Below are 25,733 nucleotides of genomic sequence, written 5' to 3'. Positions count from 1 at the left end.
GTCAGAAATAGAGATTAGAATATACAGTATTACTTCAAGTTTCCAAGACAATCAGTGGAGGAAATAAAACTGAAAAAATAACTGTCAACAATTGAAAAGGGCGGAGGAAGGTGGGTTAAGGTCTCATCCTTCCTCCGCACAGATAGAGACTGTCTAAAAATGAAAATAGATCAAGAAGTGGAGGTATAAGCATGAGAGTTTTGGAGGTAGCCACCAGAACTGAAATTAACCCTTGTCGCCTGTACTTGTCTCTCTAAATGAGATCAATGAGTGAGAAACTGTTGCTCTTCATTTTATACATTATGGTTCCTTTTTGCTTTTGCTTTTTCTTTTTTTTTTTTTTTTTTTTTACTATGTGCAAATATTCCTTAGATTTAAAGATAAACTCAAAATATTTAAATAATTTCTTTAACTTTCTTATTTTCCTTACTTCAGGGTAACCTTGAGCAAGTCACAAGAATAGGTTTAAGCTTGTTGGTGGTGGGCCCTCACATAGAAATTCTCTCACTTTCTCAGAGTTCTTAGTGTCTCCAGCATGTTCTTGATACCACTAGGGCAGAGGAAATGCCTGCCTGTTCCATTTAAGAAGTGTTTAGGCCCAGACAACTTAATAAGTATTCATGTTCTAACATTGTACTAGCCATTTGGGAAAAAAATACACATGAATTAAAAGGAAAAAGTATTTTTATTCTGTTCTTAAATAACCACAATGAATTACAAATACGATGCGTACAGCTGTTGGGCACTGCACAGTTACCCAGACCTTGGAGTCAGATTGGACACTACCACCCTCATTTTCTGTTCTGTATTGACTTTCACCCAACACTTACTTTTAATCACAGCAACAGCCAAAAACCCAGCTTTGAAAGAAAAAAAATGAGCATCACCGAAAGGAACATAGTGCACCCTACTGTTGAAACTGAACCATCGGGAGCTGGTAGTGGTGGGTTTCCACAGAGGCCAACTATGGCTGTATTTAAGGGAAAGCTGAAACCTTCCTGCAGTGCTTCTGCACAGTTTGGGAACCATGGCTCTAACATCTATTTGAAACTTCATTTGGGTCTGTCAGGCAACTTCACTGGAAAATATTGGAGGACAAGGGTCATGTAAATTTAACAACATCTAATATAGTTTCTTGTTCAATAATAAATGCTCCATAAATACTGTCTTACATTGAATCTATGATGGTATCGATTGCAAGATGCATACTGACTTCTAGAGACAGTAAAATGTTAAAAAATAAAAGTGCATCATAAAATCAGTGAAATACGGTAGTTATTTGAATAGTCTGGTGTGAGTTTATTGCCCGTGTCTGAGCCAATGCTGCAATTTCATATTTACCCGGTGTTATATATAAAAGGTAACCTATCGGTGTTGTTATGGGCTTAAAAGCCAAACCTAAAAATAAATCCTGAAATAACAGCGTCTGAATATGCCCTCTTCCCCAGCACACACAAGACCAACGATGTGCCTCCAGTTGCTGTGCTCCTGGGGATTGAGGGGAACGAGCCAGGAGCCCCACATTCTCCCTCTTCTTCTCTGAGTCTGAAGTTTTACCTCCCTGTTTCTCACCGTTAACATGCTTGAAATGCTCTGATCCTCTCTATGAGTAATTATAAGACTGTTTATCTTGGTCTTTCTGCTATGAAAGGACAGGTACATTGCAGATCCAGGGTTTGTCTGGTTTCCTCTATATCCCACGTGCGTCTGGAAAGATGGGGCCATCTGAACAGAGCCGCGTGGCCTCCAGGGATTGCCCACACGGTGTCTCTGAGCACACCAAGAGCTGTGTTCAGCCATATTCGCTCTCCAAATGTATAAACTTAGTATATCATAGTCCTTAAGTTTTGCCTAATCAGAGCGAAATTGTCTTATAGCAGAAAATTTGTTTCCTTCAGGCGAATACTTAAATGTAAACATTAAGTATTCACCTGAAGGAAACAAATTTTCACCTTGCAATGGTTCTTTTTAGACAGTAGGCCTACACTGAGACTCCAATTCCTAGGATGTGGATAAAAACCCATTCAAGTTTTTGACTCCTGACTTCCCAAGACGGAATAGAGTTGGAGGAAAGGGTGGCCTGGGAAAGAAGGAAGTTCAGGGTTATAATTTATCATAACTCCAGGCATAATCCAGCACAGGCTTTGGGGAGAGGTGGTCTTTAGAAAGCAGGGTCTTCTCTGGAGTGGTCTCAGAGGCTCAGCACTTCCTGCCGTCGGTGGGCTCTGATAGATGTAACGTGTCAGCTCCATCAGCCCCTCCTTGCTTCCCCTAGGGATTCCTGGATGTGCTGTAATTCTTACTGTCCGTGTGCAGGGGCCTCACAGCCCTGAGTCCCCAGGAGGGCCTGGGAGATAGATGCCTGGCTGCTTAAATTCTGCACAAGACCTAAAAAGATGGGTTTGGCAGGCATGGAGAACTCTCCAGTCCTGCTTAAAATGCATGCGTAAATCAATCCGTCTCACACTTAGAATTCAGATGGAGCTGCATCCCCTACCCAGGGGGATTTCCTCTAAGGCCCTCACCTAGAGGGAAGTCTGGAAGCCACAGAGAGAAAACCTTGTTGTAAAGTACCATGTTCGGGATGATTCTTACATTTAGGGACTTTTTTACAATGTGCAGGTGGTATGTTTCTCTACTTATTCCTACTTTGATTTTCCTTACGTGGCTGTTTTATCTTCCTGAGTGTTGGGTTTTGTTTGTTTTTGAGATGGAGTTTCACTGTTTTTGCCCAGACAGGAGTGCAGTGGTGCAGTCTCGGCTCACTGCAAACTCCACCTCCCAGGTTCAAGTGATTCTTTTGCCTCAGCCTCCAGAGTAGCTGGGATTACAGGCGCCCGCCACCACGCCCGGCTAATATTTTGTATTTTTAGTGGAGTCGGGGTTTCATCATGTTGGCCAGGCTCAAACTCCTGACCTCAGGTGATCCACCCACCTTGGCCTCCCAAAGTTTAGGGATTCCAGGCGTGAGCCACCACGCCTGGCTTCTTCATGAGTGTTTTAGGCATCTGTGCCCTGAAGTCACTTGCTTTTTTTCTACTCCTAGTCCTAAGTTCCAATTTTTAGGGCAATTTGTGACTTCTCTTGACGGCTAATAGTGGGAAAGTCGCTAGATGGCTTTATCCTGCACACCTAGTCATTCTCTGGCTGTGTTGTTTGAGGAAAGTGTGTGTGTGTGCGCGCACGCGTGTGTGTCTGTGTGCGCATGTGCATGTGTCTGTGTGCACGTGCACGGGGGTGTCCCTGCCCTTGTGATGTTTGTACGTCATACAGCATTCTCTGGTGGAAGCATGGTAGGGAGGGATTAAGACCAGCCAGCACACACCATATTCACAGAGCACATCCACCCTGTGATGGGCTTTTCAGGTGGTTTTCTTGACAACCAGACTTACTAATCATCCTCCAATCCCACTTACCATTAACTGAGAAAAGCACATAATTGGCTTAGGAGAGTCACTAATGCACCTTCATGAGCCTGTGTAGGCTCTTAAGTCTTTAGAACCGACTGCTTACAGAGCCTAAGCTTCTCTACCAAAATCGTTGAAAACTGCCTTTCAGAAAAATCAGGATGTTTAAGAGCAGAACAACTGTAAGGATGTTAGCCACCTCCCCTGTTTTACAGATAAGGCCACTGCGGTCCAAACAAATAACTTATGAAGCTCAAATAACTGCAGTCATGCATCACTTAACGAAAGGGGTACATTCTGAGAAATGCATTGTTAGGTGATTTTGTCATTGTGCAAACAGCATAGAGTGGACTTCACAAACCTAGATGGTACAGCCTCCTGCACACCTGGCCTGTAATCATATGATCTGTTGCTTCTGGGCTACAAACCTGCTCAACATGTTACCATACTGAATACTGCAGGCCATGGTAAGTTTTTGTATCTAAACTTAGAAAAGGGACAGTAAAATACAGTATAAAATGTAAACAGTAGTACACATGTATAGGGCACTTGCCATGAATAGAGCTTGCAGGACTAGAAGTACTCTGGGTGAGTCAGTGAGTGAGTGAGTGGTGAGTGAATGTGAAGGCCCGGGACATTATTGTCCACTAGTGTAGACTTTATACAGTACATGTAAGCTATCCTACATTTAAAAGACAATATTTTCCTTAATAATAAATTAGCCTTATCCAATAATAAATTAACCTTAGCTTACTGTAATTTTTTTACTTTATAAACTTTTTAACCTTTTTAAACTTTTGACTCTTGTAATAACACTTAGCTTAAAACACAAATACATTGTACAGCTACACATATTTTCCTTCTTTATAGTCTTTATAAGCATTTTTCTATTAAAAAATTTTTTTAACTTTTTAAACTTTTGTTAAAAAAAAAAATAAGACACATACACATTAGCCTAGGCCTACATAGAGTCAGGGTCATCAATAACACTGTCTTCCACCTTCATGTCTTGTCCACTGGAAAGTCTTTAGGGACAATAACACGCATGGAGCTGTCATCTCCTGTAATAATAATGCCTCCTTCTGGAATACCTCCTGAAGGACCTGTTTGAGGCTGGTTTACAGTTAACCTTGTTTTTAATAAGTAGAAGGAGTACAGCAACATAGTCATTTGTTGTCAAGTATTATATACTATACATAATTATATGTGCTAGACTTTTACATGACTGGCAGCACAGTAGGTTTGTTTACATCAGTGTCACCACAAACACACGAGTAAGGCATTGTGCTATGCCGTTAGGATGTCACTAGGTTGGCCGGGTGCTGTGGCTCACACTTGTAATCCCACCACTTTGGGAGGCTGAGGAGGATGGACCACTTGAGGTCAGGAGTTTGAGACCAGCCTGGCCAACATGGTGAAACCTCGTCTCTACTAAAAATACAAAAATTAGCCAGGCGTGGTAGTGCACGCCGATAGTCCCAGCTACTTGGGAGGCTGAGGCAGGATAATCGCTTGAACCCGAGAGACAGAAGTTGCAATGAGCCGAGATCATACCACTGCACTCCAGCCTGGTGACAGAGCAAGATTCCTTCTCAAACAACAACAACAAAAAAGATGTCACTAGGTCATAGGAATTTTTCAGCTCCGTTATGATCTTATGGGACCACCGTCATATGTGCAGTCATTGTGGGGTGCATGACTGTAGTTATGTAGAAGTGGCACTGTGCCCAGGACTTCCTGTTCCCCAGTCCTGGGCTCTTTCCACTATAGCAATAGGACCTCCATTTAGAGCCCCACAACCCAGCTAGCAATGCTGTCTGTTTCCCCTCTTTCGTGCTACAGTGCTAACAGCAGGCCCTCCACACATTTACCTAACACATAGTTGCTTGCTTCCTCCAAGAGGAAACCCCTACAAGTGGATTTATGACAGTGAACAGCCACAGACAGCAGCAGCACAGCAAATGTGGGAGATCTTGTTTCTTCCAGATGAAGAAACAACGTGATAAAACAACATGACAACATTGTCTGATCCCTGCGCCTTGTGGTCAGAGAGATAATAGTCTAAGGCACTTCTCTCATCTTTGCTTGTACCTAACTGATGAATAGCTACATCCTTTGGTGGCAAAACGACATATAAAATATATAATAGGGTAGTAGTAAATACATAGGAGCATTTTAAATAATGTATATGAAGTATATACTAAAATGCCCCAAACTTGAATCATTCACCTCAGGGACAGGTGAGTATTGAGAAAGGGGTTTGTTGCTAATTTCAGAGCTTTAGTATAGTCTCCTTGGTCGTAATGGAGTTATCAGATGCTTTAGAAAATTGAAATCTGTTCACTCTTTCACCTAGACTAAGTAAATCCCGGTTTTGTATCTATTTCATATTAGCCAAGCATTCATTTAGTACCTTCTTCTGTCATATATTTAGCGACTTCCTTGGACCCTCCTTTCCTTTGCCATCTTACCTGTTTGTATGATGACCTAACCAGGATCAATGGATAGAACCAACTTCAATTTGTTCCTGACTTTCTCATTTTTCATCTCCAGAGGAAACAGCCCCTGAGAACGCCATTGACCTTGGGGAAGAGAGCTTTGATATGTTAACACATTTCCTAGAAAATGTCATTTTCCTTTTCTTTGCTGCTGACCGTTTGTCCCTTGTAATTTGCTTTTACTTACTGAAGATTATATTCCATTTGTCGGTTACAATACTCTGTCAACCAGCAGATAGAGCCCACCCAAGATCTACTACAATTTTCTAGATTGCAGGTGGGCTTAGAAATACTCCGTCTAGGAATATGTATTTATTTTATCTTCACACAAAAGATAGCTTCCTTAAGCAACAGTGAATATTTGTCTCTTAATTCCTTGTGCTGAATTCACCTCTTTGTGCTGACTGTGAAGTTTCTCCCCAAAATCAACCTGGATTCCCCATTCCAAGGAACAGAAGCTCAGGCTGCATGATGGCTTTTCATTTGCTATGTTTGCATACCACACATATTCAGTAAAACTGCCTCTTCTGGCCTGTTTCCATTCCTAAGAGTGCTACATTATTGCATGATTTAGAAAAGTGTCTGAGAAATACGCATCAGCTCTCAGTTATGTCTGTCAAACCTGGCTGATATGGTTTGGCTGTGTCCCCACCCAAATCTCATCTTGAATTATAACTCCCATAATTCCCACGTGTTGTGGGAGGGACCCGGTGGGAGATGATTGAATCATGACGTGGTTTCCCCCGTACGTTCTCATGGTAGTGAATAAGTCTCACGAGATCTGATGGTTTTATAAGGGGTTTCCCCTCTCACTTGGCTCTCATTCTGTCTCGTCTGCTGCCATATAAGACATGCCTTTCACCTTCCACTATGATTGTGAGGCTTCCCCAGCCACGTGGAAATGTGAGTCCATTAAACCTCTTTTTATTTCTAAATTACCCAGTCTCGGGTATGTCTTTATTAGCAGTATGAGAACAGACTAACACACTAACCATTATAATGGGCAAAGTCATATAAGCCAAGAGGTATTGTATTAGTTTTCTTATTGTTGCTGGAACAAATTACCCCAAACTTAGTGATTTAAAACAATACAAATTTATTCTCTTATAGTTCAGGGGTCAGAAGTCCAAAATTAGTCTTACTGGGCTAAAGTCAAGGTATCAGCAGGACTAACTCCTTCTGGTGGCTTTGAGGGGAAAATCCTTTTCCTTCTGTTCTCACATCTCTTACTGCCCACTCTGACCCCCTGCCTCCATTTTCTAAGGAGGCTGGCAATTACATTAGCCCCACCCAGATAATCCAAGATAACCTCCCCATCTCAAGACCCTTAGCTTAATCCCATCTGCAAAGTCTCTGTCATATAAGATAACAGTCACAGGTTCTGGGGATGAGGAAATGGACATCTTTGGGGATCATTGTTCAGCTGACCACAGGATTGAGACCTCCCTATTCAGTGACAGTTTTCTGTGGCCTTTCCTCTTGAGGTCGGGCTGCCTTGGTGGGGGAGGGATGTTTGTGGGTGAGCTTGCCCATGCCCTTCAGAGACCCCATGCCTGACTCCATGCCTCCTGCACCTGCAGTGGCAGCCAGGTTTCAGCTGCCTCCCTGGGGCAGTCAGAGGTGTCACAGTGGTACCCAAGGGCCATGCCACTGTGCCCAAGATGTTTGCCAACTACCCTTCCTCAACTCTGTCTTCTTTCCCTTTTTCCTTTTCAGCATTGTGTTAGTGCCGGGAGGCCACTGTGTCAGCAAGCTGAGAGGGAAACTGAGGCAAGATGTCGGGTCGGAGCGGGAAGAAGAAAATGTCCAAGCTGTCCCGTTCAGCCAGGGCAGGTGTCATCTTTCCAGTGGGGAGGCTGATGCGTTATCTGAAGAAAGGGACGTTCAAGTACCGAATCAGCGTGGGCGCCCCTGTCTACATGGCGGCAGTCATTGAGTACCTGGCAGGTAATGAGGACACGAAAAGGAGACTGCCTGCTCCCAGGTCCCCACCCTCCCCTGGGTCCCCCTCTCAGGCTAGGGAGGGATGCTCCAAATTGCCTTGTGGCTGGCTCAAGGCTACTGCGGGTGGTGACAGGGTTGCAACTGGCCTGCTTGGCTAAAATCAACTTCTGCAGACTTTAGGGGAGAGAAAAGTGCATAGGAAGGACAGGTGATCAGCATGGAAGGCAGAGAACCCACAATCAAGTAAGTGGTCCTTCTAGACCAGTCCTGCAAAAGATGCGTCTTACTTTAAGCAAATGCAATATATAAATATCTAAGCTCCTGAAGAAAATAAACTGCAGGGAGAATGGGGGAGTTGATACTCATTTTGTAAAAGGGAGTCTTTTTACATCAAATTGCTCATTAAACATCAGTTTTCCTGGTATATTTAAACTAGGACTCAGTGTCCATAAATAACATTTATCTGATCATCAAAAGCATCTTTCTGGTGCTGCCATGAAGCCGATGTAATGTTCTAATTTTGCTCTCCTTCACTGAGGTGATTCTCATCTAATAGGGGTGCACAGAAAATAGTTTCCCAAATTTGTTGTTAAAGTTAATTTTTTTACTGAAAGTTGAGATTTTGCTGTGAGTGTTCTTTATCTTAGTAACTTTCTCTTTAGCTTTTTTGTTGTGGTTCTCTTATGTCATAGTTAAACAGAAATCAAACTTTACAATATCGGGGTGCTTTTCAGAAATATTTACAAATAAAATATATAAACATATATATACAATAAGTGTGATTTAGTCCCTTGTTGGGTAATAGCCGTGAGCAACAATGTCTCTGACTTTGCCCGAGGTTAACAAATTCCCTAGACACCAAGATTAAGTTCCTTGGGAATTCTGCCAGGTTAAAAAGCAAACCTCCCCAAACAGTCTCACACTGGGGAGGCAAGCCTCACTGCATGAAATCCTCTGGGCTGTGGCAGGGCTGGTCCTCTCTTCTGTCCCCAGGTTCCTCTTTTCTGCTGGTTTTTCCTTTCTAGATACTCAGTCCTGCCCTGCCCTCTTAGTCCCCATTGCTCACCAACCAACATTGATTGGTGAAAGGTTTTCCTTGATCCATGCATGGAAATGTCCTCCCCCCAGAGCTTCCACCAGGCAGACCTTTGCATCATGAGCCTTCCTCTTATGAAATGAAAGCCTTGCTCCTGAGCTAAAAGTCCTTCCCTCCTTTAGGAGGTTGGGGAAAGCTGGAGGACTCTGAAAAGCAGTGCTTTTCAAAGTGGGATCACCCAGGGATCTTGTTGACGAGGGCAGGGTGGGCCCTGAGATGCCATTCCTCAAGCTCCCAGGTGATACTGATGCTGCTGGTCCAGGGACCACACGTTGAATAGCAAGACTGTAGCCAGTCTTTTAGCCTCAAGCCAAAAGATGTAGGGAATGCTTGTTTAAAATGCAAGTTCCCACCAGGCATGGTAGCTCACACCTATAATCCCAGCACTTTGGGAAGCTGAGGCGGGTGGATCACCTGAGGTCAGGAGTTCGAGACCAGCCTGGCCAATATGGTGATACCCCATCTCTACTAAAAATACAAAAATTAGCCAGGCATGGTGGCAGCTACTGGGGTTACAGGCCTGTAATCCCAGCTACTTGGGAGGCTGAGGCAGGAGAATCGCTTGAACCCAGGAGTTAGAGGTTGCAGTGAGCTGGGATCACACCATTGCACTCCAGCCTGGGCGATAGAGAGAGACTCCATCTCAAAAAATAAAATAAAATAAAATAAAATAAAATAAAATAAAATAAAATAAAATAAAATAAAATGCAAGTTCCTGGATACACTCTCAAAGGGTCTGATTCACTGGATCTGGAGTGAGGCCAAGGAATCTGATAGGAAAACCTCCGAGCTGAGGGAGGGAGAGAACAGACTCTGAGAAGGGTTTATGAAGCTTTAAAACAACCTGTTAGATGTGTGTCACCCACTGAGACTGGAAGACACTGAGTAACTCAAAGATCCCACAGCTTTCAGATGGGGAACTAGGACTCCCCTGGGCCCTCGACCTCGAGCCACGCAGTTTTGCTGTGCTACACTGCCCCAATGTTTGTGTGATGAAAATAGGCAAAAGTCTAATCCAGTGCATATACAAAATCTGGCCTTTGGAATCCCTGGCATCTCTGTTAGTCTTTGGTTCAGATGTGTGAGATAAACGAAGCTTACCTCTCCCTGTTCGTTCATCCATTCAAAGAGCATTTGTTGAGCCACGTCAGCGCATACAGTGAGTCCTTAGCCAGAGTTCCTGCAATAGAATTGGGCCATTTATACGGCGAGTTGAATGTGGAGAGGATGAACACCTGCAGGGGTGCCATTGCCAAAGTCCTCCTGCCCCAGCCAGTCCCAGTGTCCAGACCATCCTAGGCCACATAGAGGAGGAGAAGGTGACATTGATCTCCTGAGGCCCAGGCCTGTCCTCTGTGTCCTTTCCCTCTCTTCTTTGTGCCCTTTCTCTCCTCCAAAGGCAGGCAGGCACGGAGAGAGTGCAAGCTCAGATGTCGGTTCCAATCGGGATGACTCATCGACCAGCTCTGTTACCCTAACCTCTCTGAGCTCCAGGTGTTTCCAGAACTAGCTCATTTAACCTCATTCAATGAGCTAATATGTGTAAAACACCTGGCGTATAGGATGCACTCAATAAATGGTAATTCTTCTCCTCCCCCCTCTATTAAGAGCTGATAAAATCATTCAGGACAAAGTATAAATGACTAATTCCATTAAGGTGGTATATTTTCAGGCTGAATTTACATTTTAATGAGACAAGGCGTTGTAATCCAAAGGAATGAATCATATTAGTGGAATTGAAAGCTACTGTTGAGTAAGTGACATGGGGAATTTTTGTCTGTTTTTTGGTTTATTTGTTTGTTTTTTAAAGAGGTATCCATTGATTCTGTTTAGGGAAGGGGGGTCAAAATGTGGAAGCCTCCTGTCACCCTTGAAATGACTTCCACATTCGTGAAACAAATCTAGACTGAGTGCCTCGTTTGAATCAGGTCTTGAAGATACAGCAGAAAACCAGCTAACTTGGTCCTGCTCATTGCTGGACTTAGAGCCCAGTGAGGAGGACAAGAAGGAAATGCCTCACAGTAAGATCAGGTGCTGTCAGGCAGGGAATGAGAGGAACTTTGGGAAGTGCAGGTTGGGGGAAGGGCCGCCTAATCTAATGTAAGCGTTGTTAAGACCAAAACTAGGTTGTCAACCCTGCATTTCTCGTATCAATTGATTTCACATCCTGATGCCTGGGTCCCACCCCCAAGAGATGCTGGACTATTTTCTGTGCATCAGGATTCTTAAAAGTTCCCCCAAATGATTCTGATGAGCAGCCAGGTGGGGAAGGGAGTCAGCCAGATTCAGATGGGGGGAGTGAACTAGGGAAAGATAGTAAGGGAGGTTGAGAATAATGGAGAAGACTCCAAGTTTAAAAGAGTGTGTGGCCCTTTCTAATGTGCCTGCAGCAGAGCTTGGGAATGGGAGGAGTGAGAGATGAAGTGGGGGCAGGGCAGCAGGCGCTAGACTGTGATGGCCCTTGAAGGCCACGTTGAGGGTTCACACGCACACACACACACACACACACAGCAGAGGAGGCATCGAAGGGAGGTGGCAGCATCTGTGGGGCATCACTCTGGCTCTAGGAGAACAGTTGTCAAGGAGCAAGATCAGATTCCAGGAGACCAGTGGAGTTGTTTTAGTGTCACTTTGTAAAGAACTGACAGTGGCCAGGACCAAGGGTACAGTGGGGATGGTGAGAAGAAATGGAAAATCTGGGAGCTCTCTGGAGGGTGGAGTCAGCTCCACTCCATAATGGATTGAATCCGCAGGGAGGTGCATCAAGGATGACATGAATCTTTCAGGTGTGGACTAGCTACTTTCTCTCAGGCCACACTCCCATGGGGTGAGAAGTAGAATGAGGTGTGGACTTGGAGACAAGAGGGGCAGGGAATGGGTAAAAGAAGTCTGGCCAGCTGGGTGTGGTGGCTCACAACTGTAATCCCAGCACTTTGGGAGACCAAGGTGAGCAGATCACCTAAGGTCGGGAGTTCGAGACCAGCCTGACCAACATAGAGAAGCCTCATCTCTACTAAAAATACAAAATTAGCCAGGCATGGTGGCGCATGCCTGTAACCCCAGCTACTCGTGAGACCGAGGCAGGAGAATCACTTGAACCCAGGAGGCGGAGGTTGTGGTGAGCCAAGATTGTGCCATTACACTCCAGCCTGGGCAACAAGAGCAAAACTCCATCTCCAAAAAAAAAAAAAAAAGTCTGGCCAAGAGGAAGGAGGAGAGAGAGCAAAGCAGCTAGTGGATGGAGAATGGAGCCTGTAGCTGAAGTAGGGAGCAATGGGTGAGAACCAGGCGGCAGCAGGAGGGGCTCAGTTTGGGACCTGTTGCGCTTTGGTGTCTATAAGATGTCCAAGAGGGCTGGGCAGAGTGGCTTATGCCTGTAATCCCAACACTTTGGGAGGCCAAAGTGGGAGGACCACTTGAGTCCAGGACTTCCAGACCAGCTTGGGCAAGATGGTGGGCAAGATTTCTCTACAAGAAATTTAAAACTTAACCAGGTGTGTGCCGGGCGCGGTGGCTCACACCTGTAATCCCAGCACTTTGGGAGGTCAAGGCGAGCGGATTACCTGACGTCAGAAGTTCAAGACTAGCCTGACCAACATGATGACACCCCATCTCTACTAAAAATACAAAAATAAGCCGGGCGTGGTGGTGCATGCCTGTAATCCCAGCTACTTGGGAAGCTAAGGCAGAAGAATCACTTAAACCCAGAAGGTGGAGGTTGCAGGGTGTGGTGGTATGTTCTGAATAGTCCCAATTGCTAGGGAAGCTGAGGTGGGAGGATTCTTTAAGCTCAGGAATTCGAGGCAGCAGTGAGCTATGACTGCACCACTGCACTCCTCAGCCTGGGCAACCACGCAAGGCCTTGTCTCTCAAAAAATAAAAATAAAAATAAAAATAAAAAAGATGTCCAGAAGAGCAGAGTGGATAGAAATGCTGGATCCAGCCAGGCCTGAACCTAGATTCTGGTTCTGCCACGTATCAGCTATGAACCCTCAGGCTCATTGCTTTACCACTCATGATGTTATTGTGAGGATTACATAAAATAATGCATGAAAAGTGGTTAGCACCGCTCAGCACATGCGAGCAACTCCATCCATGTGGCTATTACTGTTACTGAGTGAAGACCCCCTGGTGTGTCGGCAGCTCAGGAGGGAGCTGTGGGCAGGAGGTTCACATCAGTGTGTTAAGGCAGTGGAAGTGAGCGAGGTCACCCAGAGAGAGCACAGGACCCAGTGTGAGCGACACCAGTGTGCACGGTGGGCCAGGGAGAGGGGGAAAGGATGGCAAAGGAGGCTGAGGAAAGCCAGAGGGTAAGGAGGAAAGATGTGAGCATGTGATGCATCAGAGGCCAAGGGAAGGGAGGGAGGGCCAGGAGCCCCTAAGGGTCACGCTGATAAAAACCAGACAAGGACAACAGATCTAGCCACCTCAGGGTCATGATGACCTTGGCAAGGACAGCGTGGGAGGTCAGAACCAAACCACAGTGAGTTAAGAAGTGGGAGGTGTGGACTGGGAAACAAAGGGGATGGGGAGCTCTTCACACTCAAAGTAGTTATTAGAGCTGCCATCAGATCTTATGAATGAATGAAATGTAAAATGGCACAGCCTATAGTAAAAATAATTTAATTGTACATTTTTAAATAGCTAAAAGAGTATAATTGGATGGTTTGTGATACCAAGGATAAATGCTTGAGAAGGAAACACCATTTTCCATGATGTAATTATTACACATTGAATGCCTGTATCAAAATATCTTTGTACCCCATACATATATACACCTACTATGTACTCACAAAGATTAAAAATAAAAATTTGGGTGAGGTGGCGGGCATCTATGGTCCCAGCTACTCGGGAAGCTGAGGCAGGAGAATGGCATGGACCCAGGAGGCAGAGGTTGTGGTCAGCCAAGATTGCACCATTGCACTCCAGCCTGGGCAACAGAGCAAGACTCTGTCTCAAAAAGTAAAATAAAATAAAATAAATAAATAAATTTTAAAAATCAAAATAAAAATTTATTTTTAAAAAAGGATGCAGCCACTGTGGATAACAGTTTGATGGTTCCTAAAAAAGTTAAACGTAGAATTACCAATACAACCAAACAATGCCACTCCTAGCTATATACTCAAGAGAACTGAAAGCAGGGACTTGGCCAGGCACAGTGGCTCACGCCTGTAATCCCAACACTTTGGGAGGCCGAGGTGGGCGGATCACCTGAGGTCGGGAGTTTGAGACCAGCCTGACCAACATGGAGAAACCCCGTCTCTACTGAAAATACAAAATTAGCTGGGCGTGGTGACGCATGCCTGTAATCCAGTTGCTGGGGAGGCTGAGGCAGGAGAATCGCTTGAACCCGGGAGGTGGAGGTTGCGGTGAGCCGAGATAGCACCACTGCACTCCAGCCTGGGCAACAAGAGTGAAACTCCTTCTGAAAAAAAAAAAAGAAAGAAAAGAAACAAAGCAGGACACAAACAAATATTTGTGCAACCATGTTCTTAGCAGCATTTTTCACAACAGCCGAAAGGTGGAAGCAACCAAGTGTCGACCAGCAGATGAATGGATAAGCAGAATGTGGTATATTCATATAATGGACTGTTATTCAGTCACAATATTTCAAAAAGAAATAAAATTCCGATACATGGTACAACCTGGATGAACCTTGAAAACATTATGTATATGAAAGATGGCAGACACAATAGGGCAATATTGTATGGTTCCATTTATATGAGATACCCAGAGGAGGTGATACCTAGAAGAGGTGAATTCATAGAGACAGAAAGTAGAATAGAGGTTACCAGGGGCTGGGGAGAGGGAGGGAGAAATGATGAGTTATTGTTTAATGGGTGCCGAGTTTCCATTTGGGATGATGAAAACATTCTGGAAATGGATAGTTATGACTGTGCAGCATTGTGAATATGCTTAATGCCACTGAATTGTATCCTTTAAAATGGTTACATGGTAGATGTATGTTATGTATGTTTTCCTTTTTTTTTTTTTAATCAAACACCTTGTTCTGAGAAGAGTTGTTGGGCCTCACCAGACTACCAAAGGGTTTCCCAGCACCAACAAGGTGTAGCCCCCCTGCAGGAGGGGCAGAGCTGGAAACACAGAGACAAGGAGCCCAGTGGGGAAGCTGGGCTCCCGGGGTCTCCAGAGCTGGCTGGAGGCCTTGGTCCCAGGTGGGGAGGCACCTCCTCCAGCTCCCAGAAGGAGAAGGGCTGCTGGGAACTGATGCAAACACTGCCGTGTGCCCCTAGAGACAGTGCCCCCTAGACACCTTCTTCCCATACCCAGGCACAGCCTGTCTAAGTGACCCTCATTACACAACTCTTAAGTGGCAGTATTCCACTCTTTTCTCCCTGCCAGATCTCTGTGGCAAGCAGTGCTCTTCACCCCCACATCAACTGGGTTCTCCTGCTGATGTCCTGGGGGCCAGCGAGCCACCATCAGTGGGCTTCCCCTGGCCAGTCTACCACTCCTGTCAGATTTATGTCTGTGGTTTCTGAAGGCCCTCTGTCCCACACACTGCCTCTGGAAGGCAACCTGGGGCCACAGGCATGGCCAGGAAGAGAAGGCTGGGGACAACACGGTCAAAAAAGGAGGGCACAAATTCTCAGCAACACTGGGCAAGAGACAGCAGCATGCCTTGCCTGATTCTATGGACTGTCTGGCTAGCCCCAGGTTCACAGGTGATCATGATGCTAGAGCCACAGTGTCTCTAGCCCCCACCTGCTGAAGGAGGGTGCACAGTCCTGCAAAGAATGCATGCTCAGCTGCTCATCTAGAACGCCCCATTGACCTGAACATGCTTGCCTCCCAGAATGGTTATCACGTTCCTACTTCAGTTTCTTCATCTGTGGAATTGTGATAATGTTGGCCCAGTTCACACCTCCAATGTAAGTGAGGAAAAACGGACTGAAAAAACAAGCCCCAAATTCTGCAATAGCATTTTGTCTGTGCTGACAGTAGATATAACGTAAATACAAGATATTGAGGAGGAATTGTTTATAATCATTTTGATGATGAGAAAATGTTCTGTAATATAATACATTTTCAACTGACCAGAATGAGTAGGTCTTAAAATTGGGTTGAATCTCAGGATACCCCATGAAATCATTGTGTAACATAGACACTTGTCATTTACATGTCATTTCCAGATAATTGGGTCTCACCACTTAACATCAAAAATTTTCTTACCTAATGATTCTCATTTATTACATTTGTGTTTGTAAAAGATTACTTTGACCACCAGCACATATGGCCATGCAGGTTGTACATGGCACAAGAGCACACATTTAAGGCAATATCATTCAAATCCTAGACTACAAAGATTTTTGTATTTATTATGAGAATTTCCAGCAGATGGTAGTAAAGAGTTTTGTTCTAACAAAATCCAAAAAGTAAAGCATCTTGCTGGGCATGGTGGCTCACCTCTGTAATCCCAGCTATTCGAGAGGCTCAGGCAGGAGAATCACTTGAGCCCAGAAGGTTAAAGCTGCAGTGAGCCTTAATAGCACCACTGCACTCCAGCCGGGGCAACAGAGCAAGACCCTGTCTCTAAATATAAAAAGTGTCTTGAGGCAGGAATGTATTTTCTTTTTTTAGAGGCAGGGTAGGTCTTTGTTGCCCAGGCTGGAGTGCAGTGGCATGATCACAGCTCACTACAGCCTAGACCTCCTGAGTTCAAGCAATTCTCCCGCCTCAGCCCCCTAAGTAGCTAGGACTACAGGTCCATACCATCAAGCCCGCCTAAGTTTTGTATTTTTTGTAAAGATGGGGTTTTGCCTTGTTGCCCAGGCTGGTCTTGAACTCCTGAGCTCAAGCGATCTGCCCGCCTCTGCCTCCCAAAGTGCTGGGACCACACCCAGCTAGGAGCATCTTTTTGTAATTTGTACAAGGGTACCTATTGGGTCACCAGTGGCCATGCTGGCATGGATCTGGAGAACAACAAAACTAGGGATGGGGAAACCATCTAGACACCCAATACAATTATCTGGGTTAGAAGAGAAGGGAGCTTTAACTCAGGCAATGGCAACAAGAAGGCCAAAAGTGTGTGAGACTGATGAGGCTGGATGACCCCATGTGGTGACTGGAAGGAGATCGGAAGTGGGAGAGGGAAGAATAGGGAATGGCTCCCAGGTCTCTGGTAGGAGCCATGTGTGGATGGAGCTGCCAGTTCTAAGGGTGATGAGAAATGCAGGTTTGGGGAAATGATTTTGATTTGGGGAATGTGATGTTTGCTTTACCTGTGAAGCCCCCGGGTGAGGCCATCTGGGTGATTATCATGGCAGGGCTGGAGGTGCAGATTCAGTAGTACAGGCAGGTGGGTAGAAGCTGGAGCCCTGAGTCCAAAGGGATTTTTCCCAGAAGATTGCAGGGCCCTAGCACAGCAGAAAGCACAGACAGAACCCCAGGGACACTGCAAATCAGTGGGCAAGTGGACAAGGAAGAAAGGGCCTGGTAAGGAGACAGAGTCTTGGTCACTCCACCTCACCTGTCCCAACCCTATAATTAATGTGCTATTTCCCATCTTCTGTGGGCTGGAATATCTACTGTTGGTTTAAATTGTATACAAAATGAAAGGACACAGAGTCTTCCAAAATAATGTGTATGAGCTTTGCAGTATCCGTTTTGGCTAAAGAAATTATTTTTACTACTAGATACTCAGCTGTATTCCAGATGGTTACTATTGCTAGAAGTGTGACTTCTGAGAAGTGAGGGGTTTGCCATAGAAGTCCCCACCACTTAACAGAATTATGATCTTCCCACAACATTTGTAGTAGAGTAAATTAGTGCTGTATAAATCCAGTTTTCCTATTGATTGCCAATATAAGGATTTGGCAGGATTAATAAAATCCCTAAGATCAATAAAGTCACTCAAGAATGTAGCAAACTTTTATAGTTCATGGGACTATATTTGCCATAATAACATTTGAAACTATGAATGAGGATTAATGTTTTTCTTGTTTCACTTGCTTTGAATTTTTCTTTTTTTTTTTTAGGCAGGGTCTCCTCTGTCACCCAGGCTGGAGTGCAGTGGCACTATCACAGCTCACTGCAGCCTTGAACTCCTGAGCTCAAGCGATCCTCCCACCCTAGCCTCCCAAAGTGCTGGGGTTATAGGCATGAGTCCTGTGCCTGGCTAATGATTAATGTTATTACAAACATTTAAATGGTGAAGTCCATGTGTCAAGGATGTCCGGATGTTTTTAAATGGTGAAGTCCATGTGTCAAGGATGTCCGGACTAAACATCTGAAAGAGATAAGAACTATTTGATGTAGATTTTCTGTGATGTGTTATCTTTTTCTCTCTAAGTTAAAAAAAAAAAAAAAAAAAAAAAAATCCTACCACTGCTTTTGCACTAGAACGCATAATCAAGGTTTTCTTTCTTATAAATTCTTTCAAAAGGGTTTGTTTAAGAGCTCCGTTGCATGGTCCCCAAGCATCGTCTGCATTCCCTGGATTGTGCTGCGTGCTGAGTCTCTGCCTTCAGTCTCATCCTATGCTGCATTTTATTCCGGCAGATTTTTTTGTCTGTGAATGTCTGTGCATCTGTCTGTCAAGCTGAAAGTAACCTGACCTTCAGGGCTTCCTGAAGACTCCAAATACCTAGTGCTTCCCATGAGCCCTGCCTCTTATGCTGACAGTTAATTTGATGAACTTGGAGAGGGTGCTTAACTTCTCCCTCTAAATGCCGGTAACAGGAGGCAGGAAAGTAATGATCCAGGATGCTAAATTCAATTCAGTTGCTGAAAAGCTTAAAATTGGGAGGCTCATTAACCCCCAAACCCATCTAGAAAAAGGGATGAGTGGAGTGCTTCTTCCTCCCATGTGTACCCCAGAAATGAGAGTCCCTTGAGATGAGCAGGGGCAGCACACTTCCCTTCACTGTACACAATGGGGAGCTGCACATTTTAACCTAGAGCCAGAAGGCCAGCCTGCCGGGAACAGTGGCTCACGCCTGGAAATCCCAACACTTTGGGAAGCTGAAGTGGGAGGACCACTTGAGCCCAAGAGTTTGAGACCAGCCTGGACAACAAAGTAAAACCCTGCGTCTACAAAAAAAAAAATTAAAAATTAGCCTAGCACGGTGGCACAAGCCTGTGGTCCCGGCACTAAGGAGGCTGATGGGGGAGGATCACTTGAGTCTGGGAGGTTAAGGCTGCAGTGAGCCATGATCACATTGCTGCACTCCAGCCTGGGTGACAGAGGGGAGATCCTGTCTCAAAAAATAAAGTCTATTTGAAAGCTTTATAATTCCATTTTCTTTTCTTTCTTTCCTTTTTTTTTTTTTTAAACAGAATCTCACTATGTCACCCAGGCTGCCATGTGGTGGCCCAGTCTTGGCTCACTGCAGCCTCCACCTCCCAGGTTCAAGTGATTCTCCTGCCTCAGCCTCCCAAGTGGCTGGGATCATAGGCACATACCACCACACCTGGCTAATTTTTGTATTTTTAGTAGAGACGGGGTTTCACCATGTTGGCCAGTCTGGTCTCGAACTCCTGACCTCAAGGGATCCACCCGCCTCTGCCTCCGAAATTGCGGGGATTGCAGGCATCAGCCACCATGCCTGGCAACTCCATTTCCTTTTAATGGGCATTCTTTTGAAGAGAAAGCAAGGATTGGGAAACAGCCTGAAAGCAGCAAGCCTGATTATCTAATACAGCATTAATTTCATTTTTCCAATATAATCCGTCGGTTCACAGACAGCATTAATTTCAAATACCCTATCCCACTGTCCCAACAAGCATGCTCACACTTCTCAAATTTTAGTGCCCCAATCTTTGATTCAGAAAACATGGTCACTGCATAAATGAATAGTTGACAAACACAATATTCATTGCTTAATAATCTGGAAAAGATGTGAGAATGAATTTACGGTGATTTAGCACTTTTCTTTATGGAAATGCCTATGAATATTTAACTGTAATGTTTATTTTATTCTAATTTATTTGTTAATCACATGTGATTAGTTAATACGGCATACTTATGCCAAGTTTTTGTTATTGTCGTAGATTTTATGAATGATAGCAATTTCATGTGCTCTTTTATTTGAAATTAGATTGATTGCAAAGACTCATACAAAGTCGTCTGTTAATTTTAGGGCTTAGTATTTGTGCCATTGTATCAGCATATCCTCCCAGCACATACCCACACGCGCACACACACATATGCCTGCCTGCACACTCACCCACACACAATACATTCATGCACACACACACACATATGCCTGCCTGCACACTCACACACACAATACATTCACGCACACACACACACATATGCCTGCCTGCACACTCACACACACAATACATTCACGCACACACACACACATATGCCTGCCTGCACACTCACACACACAATACATTCATGCACACACACACACATGCCTGCCTGCACACTCACACACACACAATACATTCACGCACACGCGCACACGTACACTTTCACCCCTCATTATCAGTGAGACAACACATTGACACATTGCCTCTAGCTTTCCAAGGGAAGGAATTTTTCTTTAAAGCCTCATTCATACTTTTGAAGGCAAATTTGATTTAGCAGAACATCCTTCTAAAATTGAAGAAGAAAGAAAAGTAAAAAATAAAACAGAAGAGGAAGGGGGAAAGCATATAGATAGTAGAAACCAATTCTACAGATTTCTTTTTTTACCCCAAGGTTTTAATAGTATGTGAAATAGCTTTAGGAACATTTCTTCTTATCAATTTTTCACATTTGCCAAGTGGCGTGTTTGTTAAAGTCAGCCATGCTAAAGTTTTGGGGAGTATGTGGAAGACCCCCCGGGCTCAACATGCTTTCCTACACAGATCTCATGGCATTCCCTTTAGGAATTCACTTTTCGGGTTAACCATTTCCTCATCCCACAGTGTAAGTCAGTCCTTCAGTCCACTTTTCTTTTAGGACAGGAAAGACCTAGGGCATTGAGCAAAGAGGAAAAGGAGAGTCAACCGGGCACAATGGCTCACACCTGTAATCCCAGCACTTTGGGAGGCCAAGGCGGGTGGATCACCTGAGGTCAGGAGTTCAAGCTCAGCCTGACCAGCGTGGTGAAACCCCGTCTCTACTAAAAATACAAAAATTAACCAGGCGTGGTGGTGCGCGCCTATAATCCCAGCTACTCAGGAGGCTGAGGCAGGAAAATCGCTTGAACCCAGGAGGTGGAGGTTGCAGTGAGCCAAGATCACACCACTGCACTCCAGCCTGGGCGATAGAACGACTCAACAAAAAAGAAAAAGAAAAAAAAGGAGAGTTTAAGAGAAGTCCAAGTGGGTGCCCAGAACAGACTTTATCTACATCACTATTCTCTCTATCAGAGATGTCCCTGCTCCCCACAGACTGAGAGGAATTTATGTTGTATAGTAGGATTCTGTATTGGTCAGGAATCACTTCTGTAGACAGTGGCTTCAACAAGAGAGTTTATTTCACTCTCATACAAAGGAAGTCTAGAACAGACAGTCTAGATTGGTAGAGACTCCATTTCCTTCTATGCTCTTGCTCTAGCATGCACAACTTCCTCTTCTTGGTCAAAGATGGCTGCTCACATTCCAGCCATTGTGTCCTCAGTCCACCATTAGAAAGGAGAGAAGGGCACAGCCCCTTCCTTGATGGACACTTCCCGGAAGGACCAGACAACACAATAGCTTGCCTTCTTTGGCCAAATATTGGCCACAGAACCACACTTATCAAGAGGAATATAGTCTTCCTGCAGTTATGGGCTTGGCAAAAAAAATCAGAAGTCCAGTACCAAGGAAGATGAAAAGGGAGAACTGATGCTGAGGGATAACCAGGAGGCTTTGCCCCAGGATCGGATGACATCTTGCTAAAATAGCTTACTTCTCTGTGACCTTATTTTTTCTTTTTAAAAATGTTTTAATTAAAATTTTTTGGTTTTTTTTAGAGACAGGGTCTCACTCTGTGCCCAGGCGGAGGTGCAGTGGCACAATCATAGCCCTCTGCAGCCTTGAACTTCTGGCTGGGCTCAAGCGATCCTCTTGCCTCGGCCTCCTGAGTAGCTGGGACTGACCTGAGTTCTCTGATGCTTCCTGGATTTCTTTCCAGGCCAAGACATAGAAATCACAAATGAATAAATGTGATCAAACTTGAAGGCCATTTCTAAAGAAAAGCTTTAGCTTGGACCCCATTCTGTGATTGCCTGTTAATGCCTCCTTGTAATTTCAGCGGAAATTCTAGAATTGGCTGGGAATGCTGCGAGGGACAACAAGAAGGCCCGGATAGCCCCGAGACACATCTTGCTGGCAGTTGCCAATGACGAGGAGCTCAACCAGGTATGTCTGAAGCATTGAGGGAAGCCACAGAATGGGTTTGCCAAACATGCTAATGTGTGGGCCCGGGTGGTGGCCATGAGTCACTCCCGCTGCAGTTCCCAATTACTTTTATACAGAAAAAACTCGGGCTATATAAAAGAACAAATTCTGCTAGCTCTATCATTCAGATTCAAAATAAAATTGCTTCTGGCATAGATCTCATTGTATATTCTAGGTCTTATCAGACCTTTCTTTTCTCTTTAAAGACAAGTTCTGTGTTGCTGAGGAAGGTGTGGCACAAATGTTATTCTCTTCACTTTCTTCACCCAAACTTAGCTGACAATTTTTTCTGATGAAGGCAGAAGACTTTATATTTTAGAACTGACCCTTTATATTCTGAAACTGACCCCAGAGTCAAGTGAATAGCCCCTCTTCACCCACAGTATATGTAAGGTGGTAGTAAATAGTATAAGATTTTTATTTCTGTTTCTTTTCATTTATCTTTATTTTCTAACCTCATTCTTCTCAAAATATGGTGAAGAAGCCTTTTTTATGGCCAATCCGTCATGGACTGATAATTTGCAAAAATGTAATAAAAATTATTAGAAAAATTAAAAAGCAAACTACAAGCCATAATTTTTTGTTATCAGATTCAACAGATACACAATAACTGTCAGTTTGCTATGAAAGTTTCTAGATGCTTACTATACTTCTCTTGTCACTGATGGGTAACTGCCAGTTCATGGGTGAGCCATGGTCGCAGACCACGTTTGGGGTAGTGTTGGTTTAGAATCTGCAGAATATATTAGTGGAGTAGTACATGTCTGTTCTTTACTGATAAATTAACTTATATTGATTGGGAGGAGCATGGCCAGAAATACTTTACTGATGGAATGTATGTGCAAGCTTGTGGAGACGACTGGTTCGTCATTAACTGAGTCTAGTCTTTGCAATGACCTTTGAACCTCATTTTCTCAAGCTGCGCTCCCCACATGGGAAGCTCTTTATCCTCTGTTGTGTCTGGAATTCCAGAGCCCTGGGCAACATCCCTGGTTTCAACTTCTATATCCCTTCTATTTTGCTTTGCTTTGTTTTGCTTTCTGTACAACATCACAGGATGCCTTGTTTAACCTACAGAGAAATGCTCTACAACTGAAAGTGGGAAAAGCCAATTAAATGGTGTATTATGCAGTTTCTTTAGGAGAGCGGAGGCCACATTTAACAGTTAGAACTGTATTAAATCCAGGCCAGGCGCAGTGGCCCACGCCTGTAATCCCAGCACCTTGGGAGGCTGAGGCAGGTGGATCACCTGAGGTTAGGAGTTCAAGACCAGCCTGGCCAACATGGTGAACCCCTGTCTCTACTAAAAATACAAAAATTAGCTGGGGGTGGTGGCAGGTGCCTCCAATCCCGGCTGCTCAGGAGGCTGAGGCAGGAGAATTGCTTGAACCTGGAGGCAGAGTCTGCAGTGAGCCAAGATCTCGCCACTGAACTCTAGCCTGGGTTATAGAGTAAGATTCTCTCTCAAAAAAAAAAAGAAAAAAAAAAAGAACTGTATGAAATTGAGAACTAGCCGGCTGTTTGCTACATGAGTGCGTGCGTTTCTCTCTTCAGCTGCTAAAAGGAGTGACCATCGCCAGTGGAGGCGTCCTGCCCAGAATTCACCCCGAACTGCTGGCCAAAAAGCGAGGGACCAAAGGCAAGTCGGAAACAATCCTCTCCCCGCCCCCAGAGAAAAGAGGCAGAAAGGCCACGTCAGGCAAGAAGGGGGGGAAGAAATCCAAGGCTGCCAAACCACGGACGTCCAAAAAGGTGAGCCGAGGCTGCATGTCCTGAGCCAGGCACTCCCACTGCAATGGTCTGAATGTGTTCCCCCACAATTCATATGTTGAAACCTAACCCCAGGGGCATAGGATTACGCGGTGAGGCCTTTGAGAGGTAACTAGATCATGAGGGCAGAGTCCTCATGAATGGGAACAGTCCCCTTATAAAAGAGGCCTGAGGGAGGCAGAGGGACCCTTCTGCCATATGAGGACACAGCTAGAAAGCGTCATCTACCAGGAAGCGAGCCCTTGCCAGACACGGAATCTGCCTGCTCCAAGGACTTCCTGCCTCCAGAACTATGAGAAACAAGTTTCTGGGCCAGTCACAGTGGCTCATGCCTGTAATCCCAACACTTTGGGAGGCCAAGGCAGGAGGATGGCTTGAGCCCAGGAGTTAGAGGCTGCAGTGAGCCATGATGGTGCCACTGCACACGAGCCTTTGTGACAGTGCAAGACCCTGTCTCAGAAACAAAAAAAAAAAGGTTTCTGATGTTCGTGAGCCAGCCAGTCTATGGCATTTTGTTAGAGCAACCCAAACAGACACTAAGACACTCACAAGTTTAAAGATGGAACAATGACGGCGTAGCAGGCACCTCTGAAGGACCAAGGACTCTTGCAGCTTGGTGCTGGAAGAAAATGACAAGAACGTACAGGTAAAAGAAGAAAGGGCCTTTGAGGTTAGAGCTGAAATCATCAGACAGGGTCTTCTCTAGGTTTCCAAACCCTAAGCAGGGATGGTTTTCAGATCCCTTTTATTACCCCCAGCAAAATCTGAAGTGAGAGACGGTAGCCGGGAACCTGCGTTGTAGGTCTCTGCAGAGCTCCATATTGCCTTCCGAACAGCCTCTAGTCTCCTGCAGGCGTTCCTTGAGTTCCACCAGTGGAATTTCAGGTGTTTGGCATAGCTTGATAATGCTAGGTAGCTTAGCTCAGAGATGCCACTGATAGAATGTTTTCCTATGTTGCCCAGTACAGTATGTAGCTTTTTTTTTTTTTTTTTTTTTTTTTTTTAAGAGACAGGGGTTTCACTCTGTCACCCAGGCTGGAGTGCAGGAATGCAGTGGCGAGATCATAGCTCACTGTAGCCTCAAACTCCTGGGCTCAAGTGACCCTCCTGCCTCAGCCTCCGAAAGCATTGGAATTATAAGTGTGAACTAAGGCACCCAGCCAAGGCTATTTAGATTTGAATGAAAACTAAATCAAATTTAAAATTCAGCTCCTTGATTGTACCAGCCACATTTCAAGCACTCAGCAACATTATTGAGGATCAAAACAGAATATTTCCATGATCACAGAAAGTTCTATTGGACAGCCCTGCTGTAGAAGTTGTGGGTGTTTCATTCCACACTGCCTCTGTGCCCCGAGAAATCCTGGGGAGAAAGAAGGCTAAGCAATGGGCTATCAACGGCCCCACCCGGCTCCAGTGCTTGTTGTCATGAGCTGCAGGCATTGAAATGAGCAAGGACAACGCATTGGTGGTGCACAGGGGTAGGTGAGGACTGTAGGTATGCGTGAGCCCTTTAACACACTTTCTGTTTTGCTATTTTGCGGTACCCTTTTCTTTCCTTATATTGCTGACTTTTGCTTCCCTCCTTCAAGAAACAGCAGAACACATCACCTAACTGCTTCCTTTCATATTCAACTTGGTGGAAGCCATGAGAAGAGCTTAATAAAGGCACCTCAGGCT

At 44.8% G+C, this 25,733-nt stretch overlaps 1 protein-coding gene across 1 annotated transcript in view; it reads left to right on the top strand.

The window, feature by feature from the left end:
* The window catches only part of MACROH2A2 (macroH2A.2 histone), a 59,288-nt gene that overhangs the window by 15,276 nt on the left and 18,279 nt on the right, over window positions 1-25,733 (top strand). Inside the window, exons 2-4 of the mRNA XM_007963189.3 lie at window positions 7,622-7,852; window positions 22,138-22,244; window positions 23,838-24,035. Of these exons, the coding sequence (XP_007961380.1) occupies window positions 7,681-7,852; window positions 22,138-22,244; window positions 23,838-24,035 (477 nt within the window). The 5' untranslated portion in view covers window positions 7,622-7,680. The remainder of the gene's footprint in view (window positions 1-7,621; window positions 7,853-22,137; window positions 22,245-23,837; window positions 24,036-25,733) is intronic.

Source organism: Chlorocebus sabaeus, chromosome 9 (assembly GCF_047675955.1).
Source record: "Chlorocebus sabaeus isolate Y175 chromosome 9, mChlSab1.0.hap1, whole genome shotgun sequence".
Classification (NCBI taxonomy): Eukaryota; Metazoa; Chordata; class Mammalia; order Primates; family Cercopithecidae; genus Chlorocebus; species Chlorocebus sabaeus.
This window is presented reverse-complemented; position numbering and strand designations above follow the sequence as displayed.